Genomic DNA, 24480 nt, shown 5'->3' on the forward strand with positions numbered 1-24480 from the left:
CAGTGTGCCTATACACTACTTCAAATTAGTTGTGTATCCTTAGTTTCCATTACTTAATCACTCCCTATTGTTTTGAAAATGATTGTAATCCACGAAATTGTATGGCATTCGATTAATCTTTATGCCAGTAGCACAAATCCGAGTAACTACTGCCTCTATTGCTGGAACCACACACAAATTCATAAGATAATAAGACAAGGTTAAATCATTGCTTCATTGAGATTTATATGGCTAATCAATTATAATGAAAGAAAATGATGTTTAACAACTACAATTCATGTTTCTATAGACCTTTCCCCTTTAAAAGGTGTGCAATGTGGAGGTAAATGTCTGCAGAATAGGGAGCTGATGAAGTTTAAAAGCCAAAATAGGATGATTTGGGAAAGGGGATGTTAACATTTCTACATTTATTGTAATCTCTGAAGCACAAAATAGACTTTGAAAAATCACACCAGAATGGCAAAGAAATTTCAATAGCAGATTATGATGTAAAATAAAAAAAACAATCTTTACAACAGAATGTGAGCAAAGAAGCCCGAATGTCTCAAGCTCCTATGTGACATTGAAGTTGAGAAGGTAGGAGTGAAACTCAAAATGGACAAAGGAGTAGAAACTGAAAGGTGAGCTCAATTGTGTGTTGTTTTGCACAGAGATCAAAGTTTGATAGGATTTGCATGAAAAATGTTTTTAATTTTAATTTTAAATTATTGATCCAGGAAAGCCAACAACCAATTTAAAACATGGATAGAAGCAAGTAGGTCTATTATATGGATATCAGACAGTTCATTGTGTTGATCTTAAAAATGGTGGAAAGGTTTTCTACAACATTGCTAATGAAAAGATATTCTTTTTGATGTTGCTGAAATTCCACAAATGGACATGCAATAAAAACAATAATGTGGAACTATTTTGTCAAATAAGAGGTTAATAATGTGTTGCGTGGCACTTTGTGCTCATCAAGGCAGAGTTTCGTGAGGAGAGAATGGAATCATTAGCATCGTTATATCAAATGTTTGTGGCTCTTTGGGGCAGATCAAAGGGATGGCACAGTAGCATAGTGGTTAGTTCAACTGCTGTACAGTGCCAACAATCACTGATTTGGGTTCAATTCCCATCGCTGTCTATTGAGGAGTTTAAATGTTAAGGTTAAGGTTAGTGAATTGTTGGCATGTTATGTTGGCACTGGAAGCATGGTGACACTTGCTAGTTGCCCCAGCATAAACTTCGTTGGTTGACGACACAGAACAACACACTTTACTGTATGTTTTGATGCACATATGTCAAATAAAGGTATTAAAGATCATCTTTATATATTCCAAAGCCTGCACATCCTTTAGAGCAGATTTTTTTTTCCAGTGTGCTATGGAAAAGATTCTCCATGTGGGAGAGGTTACCCAACTATTTGTTGAGGCCCTGTGCAAAACAGGACATTACTGATCATAAATGGCTGGCCTCGTCCCTGTTTTAGAATGATTCCTTTCCCCAGACTCCAGGTTGCCAAAGTCTACCCAGATACAGTGACATTTTAAAGGTGTTTCCATGCTTGGAATTACAAAGGAAACACCAGAGTTGTCATTCTCCGATCTACAAAATACATTTGTTCATTGTTACACACACTAAATTCTGGAGGAACTCAATAGGTCAGGCAGCATCTGAGGTGAGGTGAGGCCTCCATTGGTCAGAGTTGACCATGGATATTATATTCTCGCTATCTAGATACGCAAGACTGGGCAGTACATTATGGAGAGCAAGCTGTTGCCCATGTAACAAGCTCCCCCTCTCCACGCATCTGATGAACCAAAAGGAAAGGCAGCAACCAATACAGTTTGGTACCAGCAGCATCGCAGGGGTTGACAGTCACCACTGGACTCAATGTAGGACTGCCTTAGGGACTCCAGCTCCAGGTTTTTCCCTCAGTGTTTACTCCCAAAGTCTTCCCCATGAGTAGGCATAGTTGCAAGGCAGCGGAGGTTTGATTAGAGACTTCCTTCTCCTAGATGAGCTGCTAGCCATGGCTGACGAGCCCCATCTGCCAACCCCGGCAGCATCTATGGAGAAGGATAAAGAGTTGACGATTTGAAAAGGAAGGGGGAAGACGCTGGAATATGAAGGTGGGGCGGGAGGGAAAAGATTACAAGTTAGAAGAAGTTGAAGCTAGGTAAGAGGAAGATGGGTAGGGGAGGAAGGTGGGATGAAGTTAGAAGAAGTTGAAGCTAGGTAAGAGGAAGATGGGTAGGGGAGGAAGGTGGGATGAAGTGAGAGCTAGGAGGCAGAATGGGGAATGACATGTGTGTTACTCTAGATTTCCAGCATATACAGAATCTCTTGTGTTTAAAATTTGTTAAATGGAAGTATCTTAATGTAATTGATTAATGGGACCTCAACTCTTCCACCTAACTCTACCCATAAAAGTATAGTTGAATTGGTTTTCCAATTTAGTTGCAAGACTAGATACATTTTGACAATAACCTACTTTAGGGACTGTAGCTTGCATTTTCCTATCACTACATGCAGGTGAAATATTTAGAGATACTGTACAGTAGCAGGCCTTTCCAGCCCAAAGACCTGCACCGCCCAGTTATACCACATCACCAACTGACCCACTATCCGAAGGTCTCTGGGATGCAGAAGGAAACTGGAGCATCCAGTAGAAACACAACTCCATACGGACAGCGACGGGAATTGAATCCAGGTCACTAGTGATGTAATAGCATTACTGCTTTGCTACCGTGACACCCTACATCTTAAATTATCAAGTGACTCAGGTGCAAATACATTTATCTGGTATGCTTCCTTTGACCACGTTCCTCCTCCTACAAAAAGACGCCTAGAAACATATTCACAATAGCAGTGCACAATTAAATAATTCTGGTGAAGTAACCAGAGCCACAAAATTCAGTTTACAAAAGTATCAGTAAATTCCATTGTTGCAAAGCATCTCAATAGTAGTGAGATCACTCAAGTCGGGTATGATATTTTCCTAAGAGGTTGCCTATTGGTGGGTCCTCAGGTGGCTGTAGAGGCCGATCAGGGATCCACATAACTGGGATGTTAGAGTCGATTCCCTTAATGGAGGAAGACTGTGCGTGTCTTTGTTAATGTAGGAAGGCTCATTCACAGGCAGCTGATCGGGGTCAGGGTCCAGTGGCATGAAATGCAAGACGATTGTGGACCCTTCACTACTGCAGCCTTCCTCCATCTTCACTGCTATTGTGATGTGTCAACATCTTCCACCAGCTCCACCATTGTATTGCTCTTTGTCTGAAACCTCCCCCTTGACCTTAACACCATGGATGACCCTACCAGGAGTTAAGCATCAGATGGCTACACACCAGATGGCAATGCACTTGGAATCTCAAGAACTCACAAGTTTCTCCACCACAAGATGATGATCCTCAGAAAAGGATGTATCTAGATATCTGAAATGGGATAGCATCAAAAGAAGTGGAACAATACTTGTCCACCTAGAACTTAGAGTGCCAAGATGAACAAACAGGTTTTTCCTGTAGAATTCATTGAATATGGGTGTGGAGTAAAACAGGCACTTTGATATCATGAGAAGCAAAAGCTAATCTAGGTGAACTAACAGCCAAGTTAGTCTCCATTTATCTTAAACAACAGGAATTCTGCAGATGCTGGAAATTCAAGCAACACACATCAAAGTTGCTGGTGAACGCAGCAGGCCAAGCAGCATCTGTAGGAAGAGGTACAGTCGACGTTTCAGGCCGAGACCCTTTGTCAGGATTAACTGAAGGAAGAGTTAGTAAGAGATTTGAAAGTTGGAGGGGGAGGGGGAGATCCAAAATGATAGGAGAAGACAGGAGGGGGAGGGATAGAGCCAAGAGCTGGACAGGTGATAGGCAAAAGGGGATACGAGAGGATCATGGGACAGGAGGTCTGGGAAGAAAGACGGGGGGGGGGGGACCCAGAGGATGGGAAAGAGGTATATTCAGAGGGACAGAGGGAGAAAAAGGAGAGAGAGAGAAAGAATGTGTGCATAAAAATAAGTAACAGATGGGGTACGAGGGGGAGGTGGGACCTAGCGGAAGTTAGAGAAGTCGATGTTCATGCCATCAGGTTGGAGGCTACCCAGACGGAATATAAGGTGTTGTTCCTCCAACCTGAGCGTGGCTTCATCTTTACAGTAGAGGAGGCCATGGATAGACATGTCAGAATGGGAATGGGATGTGGAATTAAAATGTGTGGCCACTGGGAGATCCTGCTTTCAAAGGTGGACAGAGCGTAGATGTTCAGCAAAGCGGTCTCCCAGTCTGCGTCGGGTCTCGCCAATATATAAAAGGCCACATCGGGAGCACTGGATGCAGTATATCACCCCAGTTGACTCACAGGTGAAGTGTTGCCTCACCTGGAAGGACTGTTTGGGGCCCTGAATGGTGGTAAGGGAGGAAGTGTAAGGGCATGTGTAGCACTTGTTCCGCTTACACGGATAAGTGCCAGGAGGGAGATCAGTGAGGAGGGATGGGGGGTACGAATGGACAAGGGAGTTGTGTAGGGAGCGATCCCTGCGGAATGCAGGGGGGGGGGGAGGGAAAGATGTGCTTAGTGGTGGGATCCCGTTGGAGGTGGCGGAAGTTACGGAGAATAATATGTTGGACCCGGAGGCTGGTGGGGTGGTAGGTGAGGACCAGGGGAACCCTATTCCTAGTGGGGTGGCGGGAGGGTGGAGTGAGAGCAGATGTACGTGAAATGGGGGAGATGCGTTTAAGAGCTTCTTTTTGGATTCCAGACCTAATCAGTTCCCCTCTACCACCACTCTGCTCCGTCTAGCGGAATTAGTCCTTACTCTTAATAATTTCTCCTTTGGCTCCTCCCACTTCCTCCAAACTAAAGGTGTAGCTATGGGCACCCGTATGGGTCCTAGCTATGCCTGCCTTTTTGTTGGGTTTGTGGAACAATCTATGTTCCGTGCCTATTCTGGTATCTGTCCCCCACTTTTCCTTCGCTACATCGACGACTGCATTGGCGCTGCTTCCTGCACGCATGCAGAACTCGTTGACTTTATTAACTTTGCCTCCAACTTTCACCCTGCCCTCAAGTTTACCTGGTCCATTTCCGACACCTCCCTCCCCTTTCTAGATCTTTCTGTCTCTGTCTCTGGAGACAGCTTATCCACTGATGTCTACTATAAGCCTACTGACTCTCATAGCTATCTGGACTATTCCTCTTCTCACCCTGTCTCTTGCAAAAACGCCATCCCCTTCTCGCAATTCCTCCGTCTCCGCCGCATCTGCTCTCAGGATGAGGCTTTTCATTCTAGGACGAGGGAGATGTCTTCCTTTTTTAAAGAAAGGGGCTTCCCTTCCTCCACTATCAACTCTGCTCTTAAACGTACCTCCCCCATTTCACGTACATCTACTCTCACTCCACCCTCCCGCCACCCCACTAGGAATAGGGTTCCCCTGGTCCTCACCTACCACCCCACCAGCCTCCGGGTCCAACATATTATTCTCCATAACTTCCGCCACCTCCAACGGGATCCCACCACTAAGCACATCTTTCCCTCCCCCCCCTCTCTCTGCATTCCGCAGGGATCGCTCCCTACACAACTCCCTTGTCCATTCGTCCCCCCCATCCCTCCCCACTGATCAAAGCCATGATTTTTCACTCTTCAGACACTAGCATTACTTGTTCAAGGTTCCTAATGTCTATTTCTGTGAAAATGTCTACTTCAAGCATGATTCATGCTTGCAGAATTTTTTAAAAATCAGATTGACCTTGAATTAAGGAGCAAGACTGCTTAATTGGGCCATAAACGTCAATCGATGAGTAAAAGGGTAGTGATGATCTATTTCTGCCTCCAAGATCTCCAGATAGCAGCAAAACTATTAATGCCAGTAGTGGATAAAATTCCAGTATTTATTTGATGTGCCTTACTTTCAATCCTCTATAAGCCAGAGCCCTTCGATACAATGCTTTTATATTTGTGGGTTCCACCCGCAGAGCTATGTTACAATCGTCTTCAGCCTCCTTGTATTGACTAAGTTTCAGATAACATAATGCTCTAGGAAGAATAAAGAAGAATAGATTAGTCTTTATTTAACTTTATTACTCTTCTGTAGTATGGCTTGAAAGATTTTAAGAAATTCTTAGCTAATATTAATGTTTTAAGCATTGAGTTTGCATTTTCAAGAGGACCTTTAAAACTCATGTTTTAAACAGTGAATTTGTATTTTTACACACACCTTTATAAGAACCCCTTTATCTTTCTTTTTCATAGACAGGCCTTTGTTATCAAGGATGGCTTGCTTTCATTCCAGAATACAGGCATGCTACAACAGACCGTCATCCCCATCTTTCGTTCTGACACACAATTACATCACATATCATTTAGTTTTGGCATTAACACCATTAAAACCAAACGGTTGCTCAAAGACTTAGTATCAATTAAAGAACAATTTTTCCTTTATAAGCTTGCCTAACTAGAGCATTTAAACATTACTAAGTAGGAGAAGGAATAGAGGCCTTTCCAAAAGCAATGGAATAGATAATCATTGAGAATAATCCTTTCAGATCAAGCTCAGGTTATTCATCATTCAAACATACACATACATGTAGCTAAATGAAACATAGTTCCTCTGGGACCAAGGTACAAAATGCAGTACATATAGTCACACACTGCACATATAGTTATGATCCAGCACAAGCAATCACACAATAATATTAGCACAAGTCCCTGAGTGCCGTGGCCTGAAGATTGTGGGTTGATATAAAATATGAGGTAAGAGAGTATAATGTTACTGGCACTATTATAAGGAAGCAAGCAGTCCAATAAATATGTGAAATAGCAGCATAAAAATGAAAAGTGACCAGTGCAGGATGAGAGTGTGTCTGTGAGTTGGGAAGTGGGGACGGCAGGGCATTTAGACAGAATGTACATGTGTGCTGGACGGCAGCAGGGTGTTAAGAAGTCTTAACAGTTAGTTAGAAGCTGTTACCCAGCCTGACATTGCTACATTCCTGATCTTGTATACACTAAATGTAACTGAATAGAAGACTCAGTACCTCCACTAAGTGCCTCAAAATTGAAATATTCAAGGGAAAAAATGACTTGTATGAAAAGGAGTAATCACCAGAATCCCAGCTGACTAACCTTAAACTTATTTTCTAATCCACCCAAAAATCCCCCAGGGCTGGACAGATTTCAAACAGTTGGGTGTGTTAAACTAAGTTTTCATGCTATTCTTATGAGTCAGCTCCTACAGGAATGCTCTATATAAAAAAAGAATACATGCAAGTTGTATTTAAACAAATCCTTGTAACCATGCTCCTTACCTGTTTGTGTAAATTGCACATTCATTGGATTTCAGTTTTAGGCATTCACTATACTTTGTGATGGCTTCCTTGTACTGTGTCTTTTTCACAAAACCGTTCCCTTGCTGCTTTAAGGACATAAAACGTTCTTCTACCTCTTTACCTATAAGAAGTTTATACAAAAAATGAACTTGTAAAGTAAGATTTTATTGACAAAGATTTGAGAAGCATGATATATATACTGGTCACTTTATTAGGTACACCTGTTTGTTAATGCAAATATCTAATCAGTCAACCAAGTGCAGCAACTCAATGCAGAAAAGCATGCAGACTTGGTCAAGAGGTTCAGTTGTTGTTCAGACCAAACGTCAGAATGGGGAAGAAATGAGATCTATGTGACTTTGACCATGGAATGATTGTTGGTGCCAGACAGAGTGTTTTCAGTATCTCAGAAATTGCTGATCTCCTGGGATTTTCAAGAACAGTCTCCAGAATTTATAGAGGATGGGGTGAAAAATAAAATACATCCAGTGAGCAGCAGTTCTGTGGGCAAAAATGCCTTGTTAATGAGAGAGACCAAAGGATAATGGCCAAATATGAAACTTCAATGTTATAGGAAGTGACAGTACCTTAAATAACCATGTGTTCCAAACAGTGGTGGGTAGAAGAGCATCTCTGAATGCACATCAAAACTTGAAGTGATGGGCTATGGCAGCAGAACACCACAAACATATACTCAGTGGCCATTTTATTAAGTACCTCTTGTACCAAATAAATGGCCGCTGAATGTAGAGTGGTGGATTGGGTGCTGATTAAGCAGATTACTTCATGCTGAATGGTACCAAGCTCCATGAATGTTATTAAAGCTGTATTCATGCTGGCAAATCCATCCCATTTGAGTTAAAGGTGGCACGGTTGCGTAGTGTTCAGTGTACACTATTATGGCGGCAGCGATCACCGGTCGGGATTCATTTCCCGCCACCGTCTGTAAGGAATTGTATGTTCTCCCTGTGACCACTTGGATTTCCTCCCACATTCCAAAGATGTACGGGTTTGAGTTTGTGAGTTGTGGCCCTGCTATGTTGGCGCCAGAAGTGTGGTGGGCTGCCCCCAGCACAATTTATGCTGATTTGATTTGAGGCAAACCACACTTTTCACTGTATGTTTCAATGTACACGTGACAAATACAGCTAATCGAATCTATTCTTGTCTCTTGAAGATAAAAGGCTTTTGAGTGTCATTTGAGGCACTGACCTGGTTGTGTAGCTATAGTTTTTATATGATTGTATCAGTTAAATGTTTTTTTTAAGTGACAGTACTGGTAACGGCACTGAACATGGTCTATAGGTGCTGTTATTCCTGTTGTTGGAGAAGGTCAACGCTTGGCATTTTTGTGGTGCAAATGTTACTGGTCACTTCTCAGTCTGTGCCTTTATGTTGTCTCTATCTTCTGTACAAAGGCATGGACTATTTCATTTTCTGAGATATTGACATAATTGCAATCATAGGTGAACATCCCATTTCAGATCTTATGATAGAAGGAAGGTGAAGAAGCTAAAGATGGTTGGGCCTAAGAAACCACATTCAGCAAAAAACCATGAGCATCTTCCTTTGAGCAAAGTATGTCAGACCATTGGAATACTTCTTCTTAACATTGAACTTTAGCTTTACCAGCATTCAGTGCATGATCTGCACTGAGTTAAATGGAGTCAAATATTAAGGGCAGTCCCTCCCATCTGGAAATTAACCTCTATGATTCACTTTTCAACCAGGACAGTGTTGAGGCCTAGAGTTCGATAAACCACTTTTCATAATGCTACTTACATTGTAAATACATGCCGGTATCAATGCATTTATGCACATTTTATTCCATATCCGTACTTTAACCTCTAGCTTTATTTTTTAAACTCATTTTTATTCTTTATAATTGTGGATTGTTGTTTTATTGTTGTATGTTGCACCAATACACACAGCAAATTCCTAATACATGTAAATATATATGGGACATAAAGTTGATCTTTGTTCCTTGAATCCCAAAATGGTTAGCTTGTTTTTGGTGAGTAAATGTTGCTTGATGGCACTGTTGATGACACTTTCCACTGAATGGGAGTAGAATACCTAATTAGAAATAAGCAGGACAGGATTTCTCCTACAGTCTTCTTAGGAAGAAGTTGAAATGAGTCATTCCTTACTCATGTCTTGGTTGAACACAGTTACTACAAGAATGTTATCCTTATCTGAATGGACAGTCCAACTGAAATCAAAGTTGCCACTTCTGATACCATATTCCTTCTGCAGTAGCACACTACAGATCAAGCCATCTCTGAGGATTGCCATCTTGTTATGAGGGAAAGGCTTGTGAATGCCTGAGTTCCTGACAGTGACACCATTTGGTGCTCAGCTCCTGATCGGGTCACCAATGGGGTAAGGTCAAGGAGGAGGTTCCAGACAAAGACCAATCCAATCAAGTCCTCAGGGTGGTGCTGGCAGAAGATGATGACACATCATCAGTGTCAGTGAAGGTGGAGGAAGGATGCAGCACTGAAGGGTCCCCAGTCTTCTTGCATTCCTTGCTGCTGGACCCTGCCCTTGATCTGTCATGGACAATGTGGTGTTTGCCCATGCATCCACCTCACCGTGTTAAAGTTACACACAAGGCTTCTACAGTAAGGAAATCCACCCAACCATCCTGGATTAGGTCCTGTGGCAATCAGTAGTGACGAAGGGGGACAGGACTATGAGATCTGAATGAGCTCAGGATCCATGATGTTGGATTTACAAATGGCAACTGAAGGAGAAGGGTGGTTACTTTTGCCGGTGCTGCACTACTATACGGGGATCCAAGGTTGATTCGACGGACATCCGAAAACCCACTAATAGACATCCCCATAGGAAAGCATCACACTCCATTCAAGTGATTGCACTACTGCTACTGCTACTACAGATCAGCCTGACCCATATGCTCAGCTACACTGACTCAGATCCACCGCTACAAATCCAAGGTCCCTCCGGTTAACAATTTGACTAGTAGTCATTAACTGAAGGTCACCGTACGCAAATACAACAGCTTTTGTCCCATCAGTAATGCTTACTGTAGCTCTGTAGGCAAGCTACAATATGGAATGTTTGAAAAATCAAAATTTTCAAAAATCAAATATTTTTGTATATTAAATAGTCATTTTCTTACCCAAGTCTGGATGTGTTGTACCATTGCTGCAGCCTGGATCTTGATCTTCACTTCCACTGGTAAATTGAGACTTGTTTCCAATTACTGTGGTTATGGAATTGTCTTCCCTTCTTTGGATCTGTGCTGAAACAGGGACCACTGGGATTGGTGACAGCTTTTCTCTCCATTTTGATCCATCTTCTTCTATTAATGCTTTAGTTATCCTAAAAGGCAATCCCACAGTCACTGGATATAGTTTTAACTAGTCAAGGGAACAATTTTAGAAAACACACACTTTAATACAAAATTTTCTAAATGTGCTAACCAAATTTTCAGCATCAGCCATGCACGTCTTAAGTTAAAGAACGACAGAGATCTAGAAATTGTAAAATGCCTGAAAATGTGCTGTGCAGAGAGTCAGGCCAGATTTATGTGGCAGCAATATTCTATCATGCATTCCTGATGAAGGGATCAACTGTTTATTCGTCTCCATAGACGCTGCTTGACCTGCTGAATTCCTCCAGCATTTCACGTATGTTATTCTACCATGTACCTTGTGTGGTCAAAAGGAAAGACAGAACAAGGAATAGAGGGAGGATCATATGGAGGTCAGTAGCTACAGATGACCATAAACACATGAGCTTCTGCAGCTGCTGGAAATCCACAGCAACACATGGAACGTAGGAATGTAGGAGGAACTCATCAGATCAGGCAGCATCTATGGAGGGGAATAAACAGTTGACATTTCGGGTCAAGACCCTTCAAGGCATATTGTGCTATGATATGAAAGTACTTTTTGTCAGGTGTGCAGATGAGGATTCCTGCAGAAAAGTACAGATCTGGTCCTGATACTCCAAGGTGTAGAGCTAGAGATAAAATATGGAAGTGAGTTAAGATGGCCCCTTCCCCCTCATCAGGCTTCAGCTATCACCTGCCAACTTATACTCCTTCCCCTACAGCCCACTTTCTTATACTGGCTTCTTCTTCCTTCCCTTCCAGTCCCAGTGAAGGGTCTTGGCGTAAGATGTCAACTGTTTATTCCCTTCCATTGATGCTGCCTGACCTGTTGAGTTCTTCCAGTATTTTGTGTTTGTTGCTCAAGATTGTCAACAACGGATCAAGGACAAGTGAGAAATTTGATGGGGAGCTGGGAGTTGGTGTTGGTAGAGCACAAGGAGTGTCCAGTTGTATAGAGGAAGCAGAGCTGCCTCATGCGGCATGGAGGGGAGCGGGGTTTGGTTAGGTGAGTTGAGCAGGAGAGAAGTCTCTCCTACTCTCTGACTCAGAAACAGAGCTATAAGTTCAACTGCATTCAGGCTTACCTTCACCTGAGCCTTGTGTAACTTGGCCTTTATGCTTTGAAAGGCAAATTATGGTTAAGTTTGGAGCATGCAGACTAATTAAAATATTTAAATAATGAACCAGATCTAGAGAGTTGATTATTTGTCCACATCCTAAAGTGGAAGATGAAGACTGGTTAACATCAAATTTATAATCCATCTCCCTCTTCTCTCATACATTTAAAATTAACCAAAATCTTATGCCTCAAAAGAAATCAAGCTATGTTATTGTGCAATTCTTAATTCTAGTTATTGACCATTAAGTTGTGTTTCGGTGGCTGAAGCCCTGGATCTGCAAGTCTACTGGGAAAGTCTCCGCCTGTTGTTTGCAAGTCCCTGAGTCATGAACAAAGAATATTATTTTGTTATCATTGTTCTGTTGTTGTTGCTTGTGTTGTTCAGCGAACATAGCGGGCATGCAATGTTGGCACTGGAATGTGTGGCGGCATTTGTGGGCTGCCCCCAGCACATCTTTAAGTTGTGTTGGTTGTTAATGGAAATAATACATTTATATTTGACAAATAAATGAATCTGAATCTGAACATTGATATAATTCTTTCAAGAGTAACAAATGGCTCAAAATCATCTGTATTATCTGGAAATGCATTTGTTCAGTCTCTTGCAGCGGTCATGCTAATTTTATATTTCTACCATCACACTTGGGCCAGTTGGTGGTGTAGTGGCATCAGCACTGAACTTTAAAGCAGATGGTCCTGAGTTCAAACCCATCCGGGTCCCAACCTGGGCAGCAGCAGCACCTGCACGGAAGAAAGGCCTGGTAATCTACTTCCGTATCTTGCTATGAAAACCCTATGATCCGTGAGGTCACGAAGAATCAGACTTGACTAAATGACTAAACAACAACAAACCGTCAGTCTCATTTATTATATTAATTATATGGTTTGTTAACTTCGGGGTTGAAACACACACACACACCCTGCGTCAACTTATTTCTTTTTTAACAGAAGGTTTAACCATTGAATTTTCATTAATTGCTTGTTCTTTTGCACTTAATATCACCCTTTAAGACTTCTCTAAACCTATTCTAATGCATTGAAACCCCTAGCAACACACACAAAATGCTGGAGCAGGTCAGGTAGCATCCATGGATTAGAATTAACAGTTGACGCTTCAGGTTGAGAACATTCATCAGGACGCACGACAGCCAGAATAGTCCACCACATTAATCATCTGTACAACAAAGTATAATATTCTGAAATATGTAATCCAATGTTGTCCAGGTATAGATCAGTATTTAATTTTCTTTACTGATAATTGCCTTATACTGATTAAATGCTATCGTGGTGTAACCATAAACTTTTCAACCACTACTGGCATGGTTCCGTCAACATTGTATAATATACTTAACTTAAGAAGTTTATCATATACTTTTCAAGCACACAAAAATATAGAAGTAAGCTACTTGACCCTCAAGTCTACCTCACCATTCAGTATGATCATGGTTTATCTATGCAGGCTATAACTCCTCTTCTGTGTCAGTTCCCCAAACCCATGATTTTCCTGAGAAGACAGGAGAATGGGATTGAGAGGGATAATAAATCAGTCATGATGGAATGGCAGAGCAGACTCGAAGGGCCAAATGGCCTAATTCTGCTCCTATGTCTCACGCTCTGATAGTATGGAGGGTTATGCTGATAAAGAATGGAAGCAGCCTGAGTAAAACTTAACAGCAGTATGGAGTGGTTAGATCAAATGATCTACTTGTATGTAATTAAATCCGCCATCATGTTGATTTTAGAGGTGGCTTCCTGTTACAGAGGCATGCCAGAGAGGAACATAGAAAATGACGTTATTTCTCAGGAAGTTAGTGCTTCCAAACTACGAAATGAATACAGTTGATGGTGCTATTTCGCAGGATTCCAGCACCCTCATACTGAGCCCCATGTGAGCTTCCTATAAGCTGTTGAAAACATATAGACTTGCAATGCCCACAAATGGCAACAGATTTATCCAGGTACAGCTGTTCCGACAAAGTGATCTTAATGCTTGCATACCAATCAACTAGTTAGTTCACATGCTGCCTGTTGAGTTAAAATCTATATATAGCAGCTGGCTAATTTTAAATCATTATGCATTACAACATCACCAAAGTGGATCATTTAAGAAACAAAACCTAGATACTTGATGTTTGTTTAATATTAACTAATTTCCACAGAATTTCAAATATGCACAGGGAAAGCTCGGGTGTCATAGCATTTCTGAGTTATGTGCAAAATAAAAGACATATTTGTGAAGGGCACAGGGAGGATATTAATAGGATGATGTAGCTGCATTTCCTATGAAAGAGATGCTATTTTTTGAATGGTTTGAGAACTTGAGAAGGGGCAGGCTCTTCAGTGTGTTGCTATTCTGCTTCAGTATTCTTTTACTACAAGCAGGCATTTCTTTCATAAAAGTATAAGACCATAAGACATAGGAACAGAACTGGGCCAGTTTTATAGGGAGTGCCATACTTTCTCAATACTGAAAGTGCAAAGATATAAACATTTCTGGCAGAGTTCACATCCAATCATGCTGATGGAGAGCAACATACTTCCGAACTTTGAAAGTGAGTCTATAGGTTGGTCTACAGTTCAAAGGATGATACATGACTTGAAGGAAATTTCCACCTGGTGCACTTGACCTTTGTGGTGATAAATGTCACAGGCTTGGGAGGTACCGCGGCAGTAACCCAAGAAAAAAACTGCACTATGTTTTGGAAATGACATATGCTATAGCTACAATGGTGGAGGAAGCTGATGTTTAGGGTGCTGGATAAAGTAACAATAAAATGGGGCATCAAAGTTCGGAGTTTAATTCCAGCGTCCTCTGTAACAATTTTGTATGACCTTTCTGTGAGCACGTGGATTTCCTCCAGGTGCTCCGGTTTCCTCCCACAGTCTGTAGACAGACTGGTCAGTAGGCTAATTGGTCATTGTAAATTGTCCTCATGTAGGCTAGAGCTAGTAGGTAGGTTGCTGAACGATGCGGCTCATTGGGCGGAAGGGCCTGTTCTGTGCTGCATCTCTAAATAAAATGATATTGAGCTGCACTGATGCAAACGGATGGAGAACATTTCATTATACTCCTGGTTTGTATATCGAGGATGCTGGAAAGGCTCTTTGATGGCTCAAATACTGTCTTTGCCAAGATCACGATTCAAGATAGGGATAACAAAATGACTGTTACTCCAGATCTGATGCAGCATAAAAGAACACACACAACAAGCATAAAGAACGGAATATAAAAAAAAGCAATCCTTTAAAACACAATGTACAAGTAACTGTTATATACACGGACTGATTGTAAAGTGATGCTAGGAGATGTACATGTATTGGTGGAGGTGGTGGTGTTGACCAGCTTGACAGCCTGTTGGAAGTAACTGTTCTTCAGTCTGGTGGCCCTGGTACATATGTTGCGTAGCCTCGTATCTAATGGGAGTGGGATAAACAGTCCATAAGAAGGGTGGATGGGATCCTACATCAAGTTACTGATCTATCTGTATATATGTCCTTAATGACAGGTAGGCTGGTGCCTGGGATACTTTGGGCAGTTTTAATACTCAAACAATGTACGTGTATAGCTGCTTCAGTTGAATTTCTAATGAATGGTGATCTCCAGGATGGAGGAGTATTCAGCAATGGCGAGTCATTGAATATCAAGGTTAGGTAGCTAGACTGTCTTGTTGGAAAATATCATGGCCTGGCACTTATATGCATTATTTATAGAGTAAAATAACTGGAACATCACATTTACACTATGTAAATCTTCCATTTCTAAAGGTGAGAGATTTAGTACATTGGGCTTTAAGTATTGTATACAATGTATAAACTACTTCTTGTACACTTGAAATATCTGCCATGCTGTAGGACTGGTTTCCTGTTTCTCTTCAGATGTTTTACTTCAAAGCATTTTAAAATCAAATTATTGGTGCTAATTTTCAAATTTTACTGAACATTGTGGGCATGCAATGTTGGAGCTGGAATGCGTGGTGACTCTTACAGACTGCCCCCCAGCACCTCATTAGATTGTGTTGGTTGTTAACACAAACAACACATTTCACTCTTTGTTTGGATGTAAATGAATCTGATTCTGAAAAAAAAATGAATGGTACATCAGTTGCTTTTGTCCAATGGTTATAGCAAGCATCTTTTATGTATTGTCAGAAGGCCGTGAGCTGTTTAGGTATTTTGAGCAACCCGTTAATTACTGAGGGGCAGAAAAAAAATCCAATCACTCAGGCGTGGAGACCTACCAGTGCAAGTCGGGAGTAAAAAAACAGTTGGTGATTTTAGGAAAGTGTGTTGTGGTGGTGATTTTTGAGCAGATAGGAGAACTAATATTTGTTCTAAACTACAATACTAGCCTATTAATACTCAGTGATTTTATCAAATTTTGTACTATTTACACATTCCCTCCCAGTTATACTTGACAAAGTCTCTCTAAAAGATCAACAAATATTTCTTGGAGACTGTATTTTTAAACTCAGACTTAAAATATGCATTAAATTAACCACATTGAATTTTTTACATTCTTTCTCGTCATTCAATTACTCAGAATTTCTTGAAAATGGGATGGTAGGAATATGCCATATTTTTAAATAGGATAAGATGCTAGATTTTCTCAACATTAGTTCACTATTTTGTGTGAAAGAGAATACAGTACCAAAGTAACTGTTTATTTGCAGCAGAGTAGCGTAGTGGTAAGCGTAATGCTTTACAGCACCAGTGATGGGGTGCTGGGGTTCAGTTCCACCACTGTTTGTATGCTCCACTTTTATCCCAGATTTCAAAGACATATGTTGTGGGCATGTTATGTTGATGCCAGAAGCATGGTGACAGTACATCCTCACACTTTTGATTGCTGACGCAAACAACACATTTCACTGTATGCTTTGATGGATGCGTGTCATATAAAGCTAGCCTAATGTAATCTAATCTGTATTTGGCAAAATTTGTGGAGAAAAATCATGAATAGTATGTGTTCTCATGAGCATGGAAGAGAGAAATAACAGCATATGAAAGGAAGGAATTGCAAACAAGGCAGAAATTAGCTTGCAAACACACGGTGCACATTAAGAATACACCTGAATGAGTGTCAGTGGGATTGCAACAAATCATGTGCAAACCCCAGTGGGATTAAGGTACATACAAAATGAATGTTCGCAACCCTTTTTATGCTATGGGCTAATACTATTAAGCAAGGGCTCCATGGGCCCCAGGTTGGGAACCCCTAATCTAGAGCAATTTTAAACAGAGAGATGATGAATGAATATGAAAACATATGTGGACAAAGAAAAAAAACAAAGAAAAAAAGTATTAACTCAACCATTAGCTAGTCCATAATTGCATTTTTATTATGGGATATTGCAGTACACAGACTAGCTAAGCCAGTTGTCAGCACTGAACTCACTTCATTACAGGAAAACTCTTTGCTATGTAAACATGAAAATTGATAAAAGCTCTAATATTATTATGATTAGTGCACTGGAGTGAGATAGATCAGCTAGTTGAGTGGTGACACAACAACAACCTTGCACTCAACATCTGATTGCGGACTTCACACACCAGTTGTCATCGAGAGGACAAGACTGGATAGATTTCTGAAGATCTAACCTGAGCCCAACATATTGACACAATTATGTAGAGGGCACACCAGCAGCTATGTTTCATTAGGAGTTTGAAGAGATTTAGTATGTTACCAAAGACTAGTACGTTTCTGTATCATGGAGAGCATTCTAACTGTCTGGTATGAAGGGGAAGGGGCACAGGATCAGAAAAAGCTGCAGAGGAGTGTAGACTCAACCAGTTCCATCATGAGGACTAGCCTCTCCACCATCAAGGACATCTTCAAAAGGTGATGCTTCAAAATGGTGGCATCTGTCATTAAGGATCCCCCTCCCCCAACACCTAAGACATGCCCCCTTCTCATTACTACACATCAGAGAAGAGGTACAGGAGCCTGAAGACACACACTCAAAGTTTTGTGAACAGCTTGTTACCATTTTGTCATTGGATTTCCGAACAGATAATGAACCTATGAGCACTACCTCACTATTTTTGCTTTCTTTTTGCGCTATTTACTTTTATACATTTTTAAATTATAATTTATAGTATATTTTATGTACTACTGCCACAAAACAACAAATTTCATGATATATGTCAGTGATAATTAACCTGATTCTGGCATTATATTGGTAGATGTAACAACATTCAGCGTTTCTGCATGGCAGGCCAGGTTCAGCATAATCCAGCCGACTAGTAACATGACTGACTGTCTCACTACTGTATGCCACATTGGGCCAGATACTGCTGGACCTTTGGATCCTGGAATAACCAAGTGTAGCGGGGTCTTGGGCCATACACTACAAAGGCTCCTTTTCCAGAATTCAATAAATGGACATAGACAGAGGGCACAGCTAGGGCCAGAGATCTGCCTGTGTCAAAAAGGTAATAGTTTTTGAAACAGACTATCATTTAGACCAAAAAAATGCAACAATTTAAATTCATGGAAAAGATTAAAACTGATCTTGTTTTTCTCCAGTTCAGCAGCTGGAGCAACAGAGGGGAGGAGCCAGCAGCTTTTAAAACATTATTTGCTATTGACAGCTTGTTCTCCAATTGCAGTATCCCGTACAGCAGAGGATTTCAGACTGGCTGAGTTGCCATGTGTTTTGCCAATAAATAGATGGTAGGGTCATGTGGAGTGGCTATTGTGAAAGTGGGTCAGTGCTGAGGTGGCTAGGCTTTGGCTGGGGAGTCTTGGGTGAGGAGGCACGGGTGATAGCAGGTCAGAATCAGGGTAGAGTTTTTATTTTCCTATTAATCGTGACCTTTGAATGTGCAGATGAAATGGCGGTCAGGGCAGAAGAATGCTCTTTCCTGCAAGATGTGGGAAGACAGAGAACCTCATGGTGTCCCAGTTGACTATACCTGTGGGAAGTGCACACTGTAAGATGTCCAGACATTGTAAGGTTAGTAACTAGCAGATGGGGTCCAGGCAGTTATAGGTTGCAATTGATTTGGGAAACTGATTGACTAACCAACTATTTGAGATATAGACGTGGGAGCTGGAAATGACACGAACATATGGCCAGGGGAGAAAACTGAGAAAGAAGTGTAGGAATCAGAAGGATTCCCCCAGACAGACGGTAGAGCTCATAATCGTTAGTTGATACAAAATATGGTAAAGAAGGGTTACAATCTGAATGGAACAACCCTGAACAAATTGCTTGGTAGAAGGGACAAGAGAAGGGCAAATATGAAAAGACTGTAGTAAAAGTAACAGCATTAATGAGCAATTACCACAGAATAGTGCTTGCGAAACGAGCTCAGATCTCCCCAGTTTCAAGGCAGATGATAGGTAGTGTAAGATGCGCACCCCCAGAACATGTTGTAGATTAGGACGATTGGGCTGATGCAGCTGATGAGTATGGGATTCGTAATAAAGATTCACAATCTCCACCCTGTAACGAGACAGCAGCGGGTACCTCAGAAGGCAGTAGGGAATAGTGCTACAGAGTCCAGGGTGGAAGAACTTTTTACACCAACAGAGAAACAGATGCTGCACATTCCAGACTGACCTCAGAACTCTGGCGTGGCTGAGAGAATGAAATGCACCTTAAAAGGGAGCCTAATGAAGGCTTTAATGGAGACAGAGGCAAGTTGGTCTAGGGTATTACTAACAGTGTTGATGAAACTATGAGTGATCCCTGCTCATGGGACAAGATTTACTGCTTTTGAATTAATGACAGGATGGGCTATGCAACTACCAGAGGATATGATCACGGGAGGACTGAAGAGCTGCCATAGTAAGGACCAGATTACCCAGTCTGCACAGGGGTTAGCTGTTCATCTGCATGCCAGAGGTCTGTGGGTGTCAGGGAGCAGGAGAGAATGCCATTGCTATTATAAAGGAAAAAGTGCTAGGCAAACTCAAAAGGTCTTGAGGTGGATAAGTCACCTAGACCAGACTACATCTAGAGTCCTGAAAGCGATAATGGAAGCATTAGTCATGATCTTTCAAGAATCACTGGCATGGTCCAGGAGGACTAGGAAGCTGCAAATGTCACTCCACTCTTTAATAAGGGAGGAAGACAAAAGAGAGGAAATTATAGGCCAGTTAGCCTAACCTCAGTGGTTGAGAAAGTGTTGGAGTCCATTAGTAAGGATGAGTTTTTGGGGTATTTGTAGACTAATGATAAAATAAGTCAAAGTCAGTAGGATTTTTGGAAAGAGAAATCTTGCATGACAAATCTGTTAGAATTCTTCGAGGAAGTAACAAGCAGGGTGGGCAAAGGAGAGGCAACAAATGTCATTTAATTAGATTTTCAGAAGGCATTTGATAAGGTGCCTCACATAAGCCTGCTTAACAAGGTAAAATCCTATGATATTGCAGGAAATAGACTGGCATGGATAGAGGAATATCTGACAAGCAGGAGGCAGTGAGTGGGAATAAAGGGAGCCTTTTCAGGTTGGCTGCCAGTGACTAGTGGTGTTCCTCAGGGGTCAGTATTGGGACCACTACTTTTCACATTGTTTGTCAGAGATTTAGATAATGGAATTAATGGCTTTGCGGCCAAGTTTGCGGATGATACGAAGATAGGTGGAGGGGTAGGTAGTGCTGAGGAAGCAATGCGATTGCAGCAGGACTTAGACAAATTGGAAGAATGGGAAAAAAAGAGGCAGATGGAATACATGTTGGGAAATGCATAATAATGCATTTTGGTAAAAGGACCAATAGTGCAGACTATTATCTAAATGGGGAGAAAATTTAAACATCAGAGGTGCAAAGGGACTTAGGAGTCCTCGTGCAAAACTCCCAGGAAGTTAATTCACAGGTTGAGTCTGTGGTAAAGAAGGCAAATGCAATATTGGCTCTTATTTCAAGGGGATGAGAATATAAAAACAAGGGGATAATGCTGAAGCTTTATAAGACACTAGTCAGCCTGCACTTGGAGTATTGTCAAACAGTTTTGGGCCCCTTATCTCAGAAAGGATGTATTGTCATTGGAAAGTCCAGAGGAGGTTCATGAGGATGATTCTGGGAATGAAGGGGTTAACACACGAGGAGCATTTGGCAGCTTTGGGTCTGTACTCACTGGAATTTAGAAGAATACATGGAAACCTCATGGAAACCTACTGAATGTTGAAAGGACTAGGTAAGGCGGATGTGGAGAGGATGTTCCCTGTGGTAGGGGTATCCAGAACTAGAGGACATAGCCTCAAAATTGAGGGGTGACCTTTTAGAACACATGTAAGGGGTAATTTTTTTTTGCCAAAGAGTGATGAATCTGTGGAATGCTCTGCCACAGACGGCAGTGGAGGCCAAGTCCATGGGTATATTTAAAGTGGAAGTTGATAGATTCCTGATTTGTTGGAGTATCAAGGGCTACGGTGAGAAGACAGGTGTATGGGGTTGAATGAGATCCGGGATCAGCCATGATGGAGAGCAGACTCAATGATTCTGCTCCTATGTCTTATGGTGTCATGGTCTTATCTAAATGGGTAACTCATTGATAGACAAAGAGTACAGGACTGCGAACGCAAGAATGCCCAAGTGAAGGGCAACCTGCCAGAAATAATGGCTATAGTTGTACCAGCAAAACTTGGAACTACAACCCAGATGGATGGGACTATTTATAGTAATCCTGACTGGAGAAATGTGTGCCCTAGTGAAAACTAAAGAAGGGCCAAATTGGAATCACTGGTTCCACCCGAAAAGATACCTTGGGCAGGAATAATTTAACTATGCAAACATATTTCCACAGGAACAGAAAACATGGAATTTGACAAACTACACTCAGAAGAATTTGGATAATTGAATGTGTTAACCTTTTGAGACATCTCTGAAGAGCAAGTAAACTGCAGACTCTAAGCTGAGTGAGTAACAAAGAACAACCAGCTGTGGGGCATACAAATGCTATGCAATTCAACAGGGACGACATGATAGCATGCAGTGCTGTGAAATGGACATATGAAAACTGCACAGCACTCAGGGGAAATCTGGTGTGCGAGAGAGGGATCCCATGTTTGTATTTGTCATGCCAAGACACGGGACTAATGAACCATTCCCAATGAATCACCAGTACGGCAAAGCGACAGGGCTGCTCCATTTGGGAATCAATCACTGTGGGACCTTCTGTTCCCACAAGAGCACTACAGTGTAGTGAGGGCCAGAGACATACGGGCTGTAGGGTTAGTAATGGAAAATACAGGCGAAAGGATTACTCTAGTACCAGGCTACAGCCACATGCAGATAGTCTTTAACCTGACTGCTTTATAATTCCCTAGTTTTTGCGAGGACAGTACGAATTGCCTTTTCCAATGTTTACTCTATGGATAAGATACTCATAGTGAGTTTAGGACAGAAAGGTGGAGAAGGAAAAGGGGCTTGATAGAGTGTTAGGAGCAGGATATTCAGCGGGGGTCTCCACAGTCAATACTTTAGATATAGCAGAAATAAATATGCAAATCAGTTCCCTCCAGCGGAAGTTGAAGGGGATTACAAAACAAAATTACTTGGGGCAAGTTAATAGAATAGAGAAGCAAGGGACGGAAGTAGTTGGAAACTCTCCAGTTATTGTAGTCATCAAAGGATATAACTAATGAAGTTGTTGATAGAGTGAACAATGACACCCAACGCTAAAACAAAAAATGTATTCTGTACAACATACGCTGCCTGGCTTTTGTCTGTAGTTGGGACAAACAGTCTGCAGTTGGAAGGCCACAGAGTCCCGGATTGGATATCAGACAACCAGCTGGAAGAATGGGTGGGTGAAGCCGCCCCAATGTGCGACATTCAGATCTCACTCTGACTAATGATGTCATGGGAGGTTCGAAAATGAGAGGGATCCACTGTACATTGCAGCAGTCCTCCACATTCCCTGACACAGTGGCAATTACACATACTGTCTTATGAGAGAGCACAATGTTGGAAAACACTATGAAGGAACTTGGATATCTCTAAGCTACCTGTTGGCTTACACAATCAAGTTACACTAGTCTGGGGGAAGGCGGGGGAAGAGCTTGATACAATGTCATCAAATGGGGCATGTCCAGAGCAGACTGTATGAAGAAGCCTGACGGAATATGGTTTTGCTATATATGATAACTATGCTGGCCAGTGATATGGTATCAGCCCCAGACGCCAAGGTGAATAGTCTGGAGTTTGAATCCGGCTGGGTCCTTGAACGCTTTCCATCCGTGCTGGGCTGAGCGTCAAGCTAGCAACTCAGCCTCATTAAAAAAAAATCAAAAATGCCATCCAATGCGCTACAAGGCGCGAAAAGGAACAACGGCATATAATAACTGTTCCCTGTCCACATTGCCAGTTAATAACAAAACTTGAAGTATGCTTTGGTGAACAACATCTACTACACCGCAATATCAGCAAGAGCATATTACAAGGGGCGGCTACAATGCAATCTGACTGGCTATAAAGTGGCAATCAGTGATGTCTCAACTGAATTAATGATTGTGGGACAGAATTTGCCTAAGCCAGCTGCAGAAGGGACACTGGAGCTGCAGCTTACCATTTATGGTAGTAACACAGACGAAGGATTGCACAAGCATGTAGCCACAGAACTACCGCCCATTCTACATTGCTGAATGGGAAAAGATCATCCGACAGGATAAGGAAGTCATTAAGAAATGGGATGCACTGTCGCTAAGGATAATGGATCATGAAAAGGTAGCTGTAGAGAACCCCTCATTTTGGTACAATATTTGGAATTGGGCCTTGAATGCACAAACCCACTACTGGATTCGACTCATCTCTCATATTATCGATGTTATACAGCTGATTGTTTAATGACCATTATTATTTTAGTGTTTGTACTGTGACGGCAGGTAAAGCATTGGCGTAGGCTAAACTATGGGATCTAACCTTTAGGCCTTATTAGCCATTTTAGGCCATGGGCTAAGAATGGAGACTGTTGTAGGGGGAAGAATAGTGAGGGCTAGTAACGAGTAAATGGGGATATGGATTGTGCTAATGTGGTAACAGGGAACCACAGACAAAGCCTTGAAATAGAGACGTGGAATGCAGCAATGATGACATCCAAGGTTCAGGAATTTCATTAAGTATGTTACATTGTTGTAATAGAAAACTGGATTTACTGTTAGACCCATGGATAATCATTTTACTCTGTAATCAGAACCTAGTCCATTATTTAATTAAGTCTTCCTGTAGCCACCATTCTATTATCAAAATATAGTTTTACTGGTAATCTCAACAACTGAGGATGTAAAACCTCTACCAACTTCGTGCTCAGGTAGATCAGCTTTGACTGATCTACTGGTGTGCACCAGTTTTTAATAAACTGCTCATTATTTCAAAAAACAACTCTGTGTAATTTTTCAGTTTGTTCTTACAAAGGTCATGCTCTGTTCTCACTGCTGCCATCGGAGAAGGTACAGGTGCCTCAGGACTCACACCACAGTTACTACCCTTCAACTCTTGAAACAGAGGGAATAACTTCACTCACCCCATCACTGAACTGTTCCCACAATTTATGAATTCATTTTTAAGGACCCTGCACATCATGTTCTCAATAGTTATTACTTATTTTGTTTTGTTCTTTCTTTTTGTATTTGCAGTTTGTTGTCTTTTGCACATTAATTGTTTGTCCATCCTGTTGGGTGCGGGCTTTAATTGATTCTATTGTGTTTCTTGTATTTATTTACTGTAAATGCCCAAAAG

The 24480-nt window shown here is 41.6% G+C and overlaps 1 protein-coding gene across 5 annotated transcripts in view; it reads right to left on the bottom strand.

Moving 5' to 3' along the window:
• LOC140199839 (sperm-associated antigen 1-like) overlaps positions 1-24480 on the bottom strand; it is a 134565-nt gene that overhangs the window by 22856 nt on the left and 87229 nt on the right. For all 5 annotated transcript variants that reach the window (XM_072262370.1, XM_072262378.1, XM_072262362.1 and 2 more), the window contains exons 14-16: positions 10460-10662; positions 7294-7435; positions 5896-6022 (exon numbers count right to left, since the gene is read on the bottom strand). In XM_072262370.1, coding sequence (XP_072118471.1) covers positions 5896-6022; positions 7294-7435; positions 10460-10662 — 472 coding nt within the window. The remainder of the gene's footprint in view (positions 1-5895; positions 6023-7293; positions 7436-10459; positions 10663-24480) is intronic.

This window comes from Mobula birostris, chromosome 1 (assembly GCF_030028105.1).
Source record: "Mobula birostris isolate sMobBir1 chromosome 1, sMobBir1.hap1, whole genome shotgun sequence".
Taxonomy (NCBI): domain Eukaryota; kingdom Metazoa; phylum Chordata; class Chondrichthyes; order Myliobatiformes; family Myliobatidae; genus Mobula; species Mobula birostris.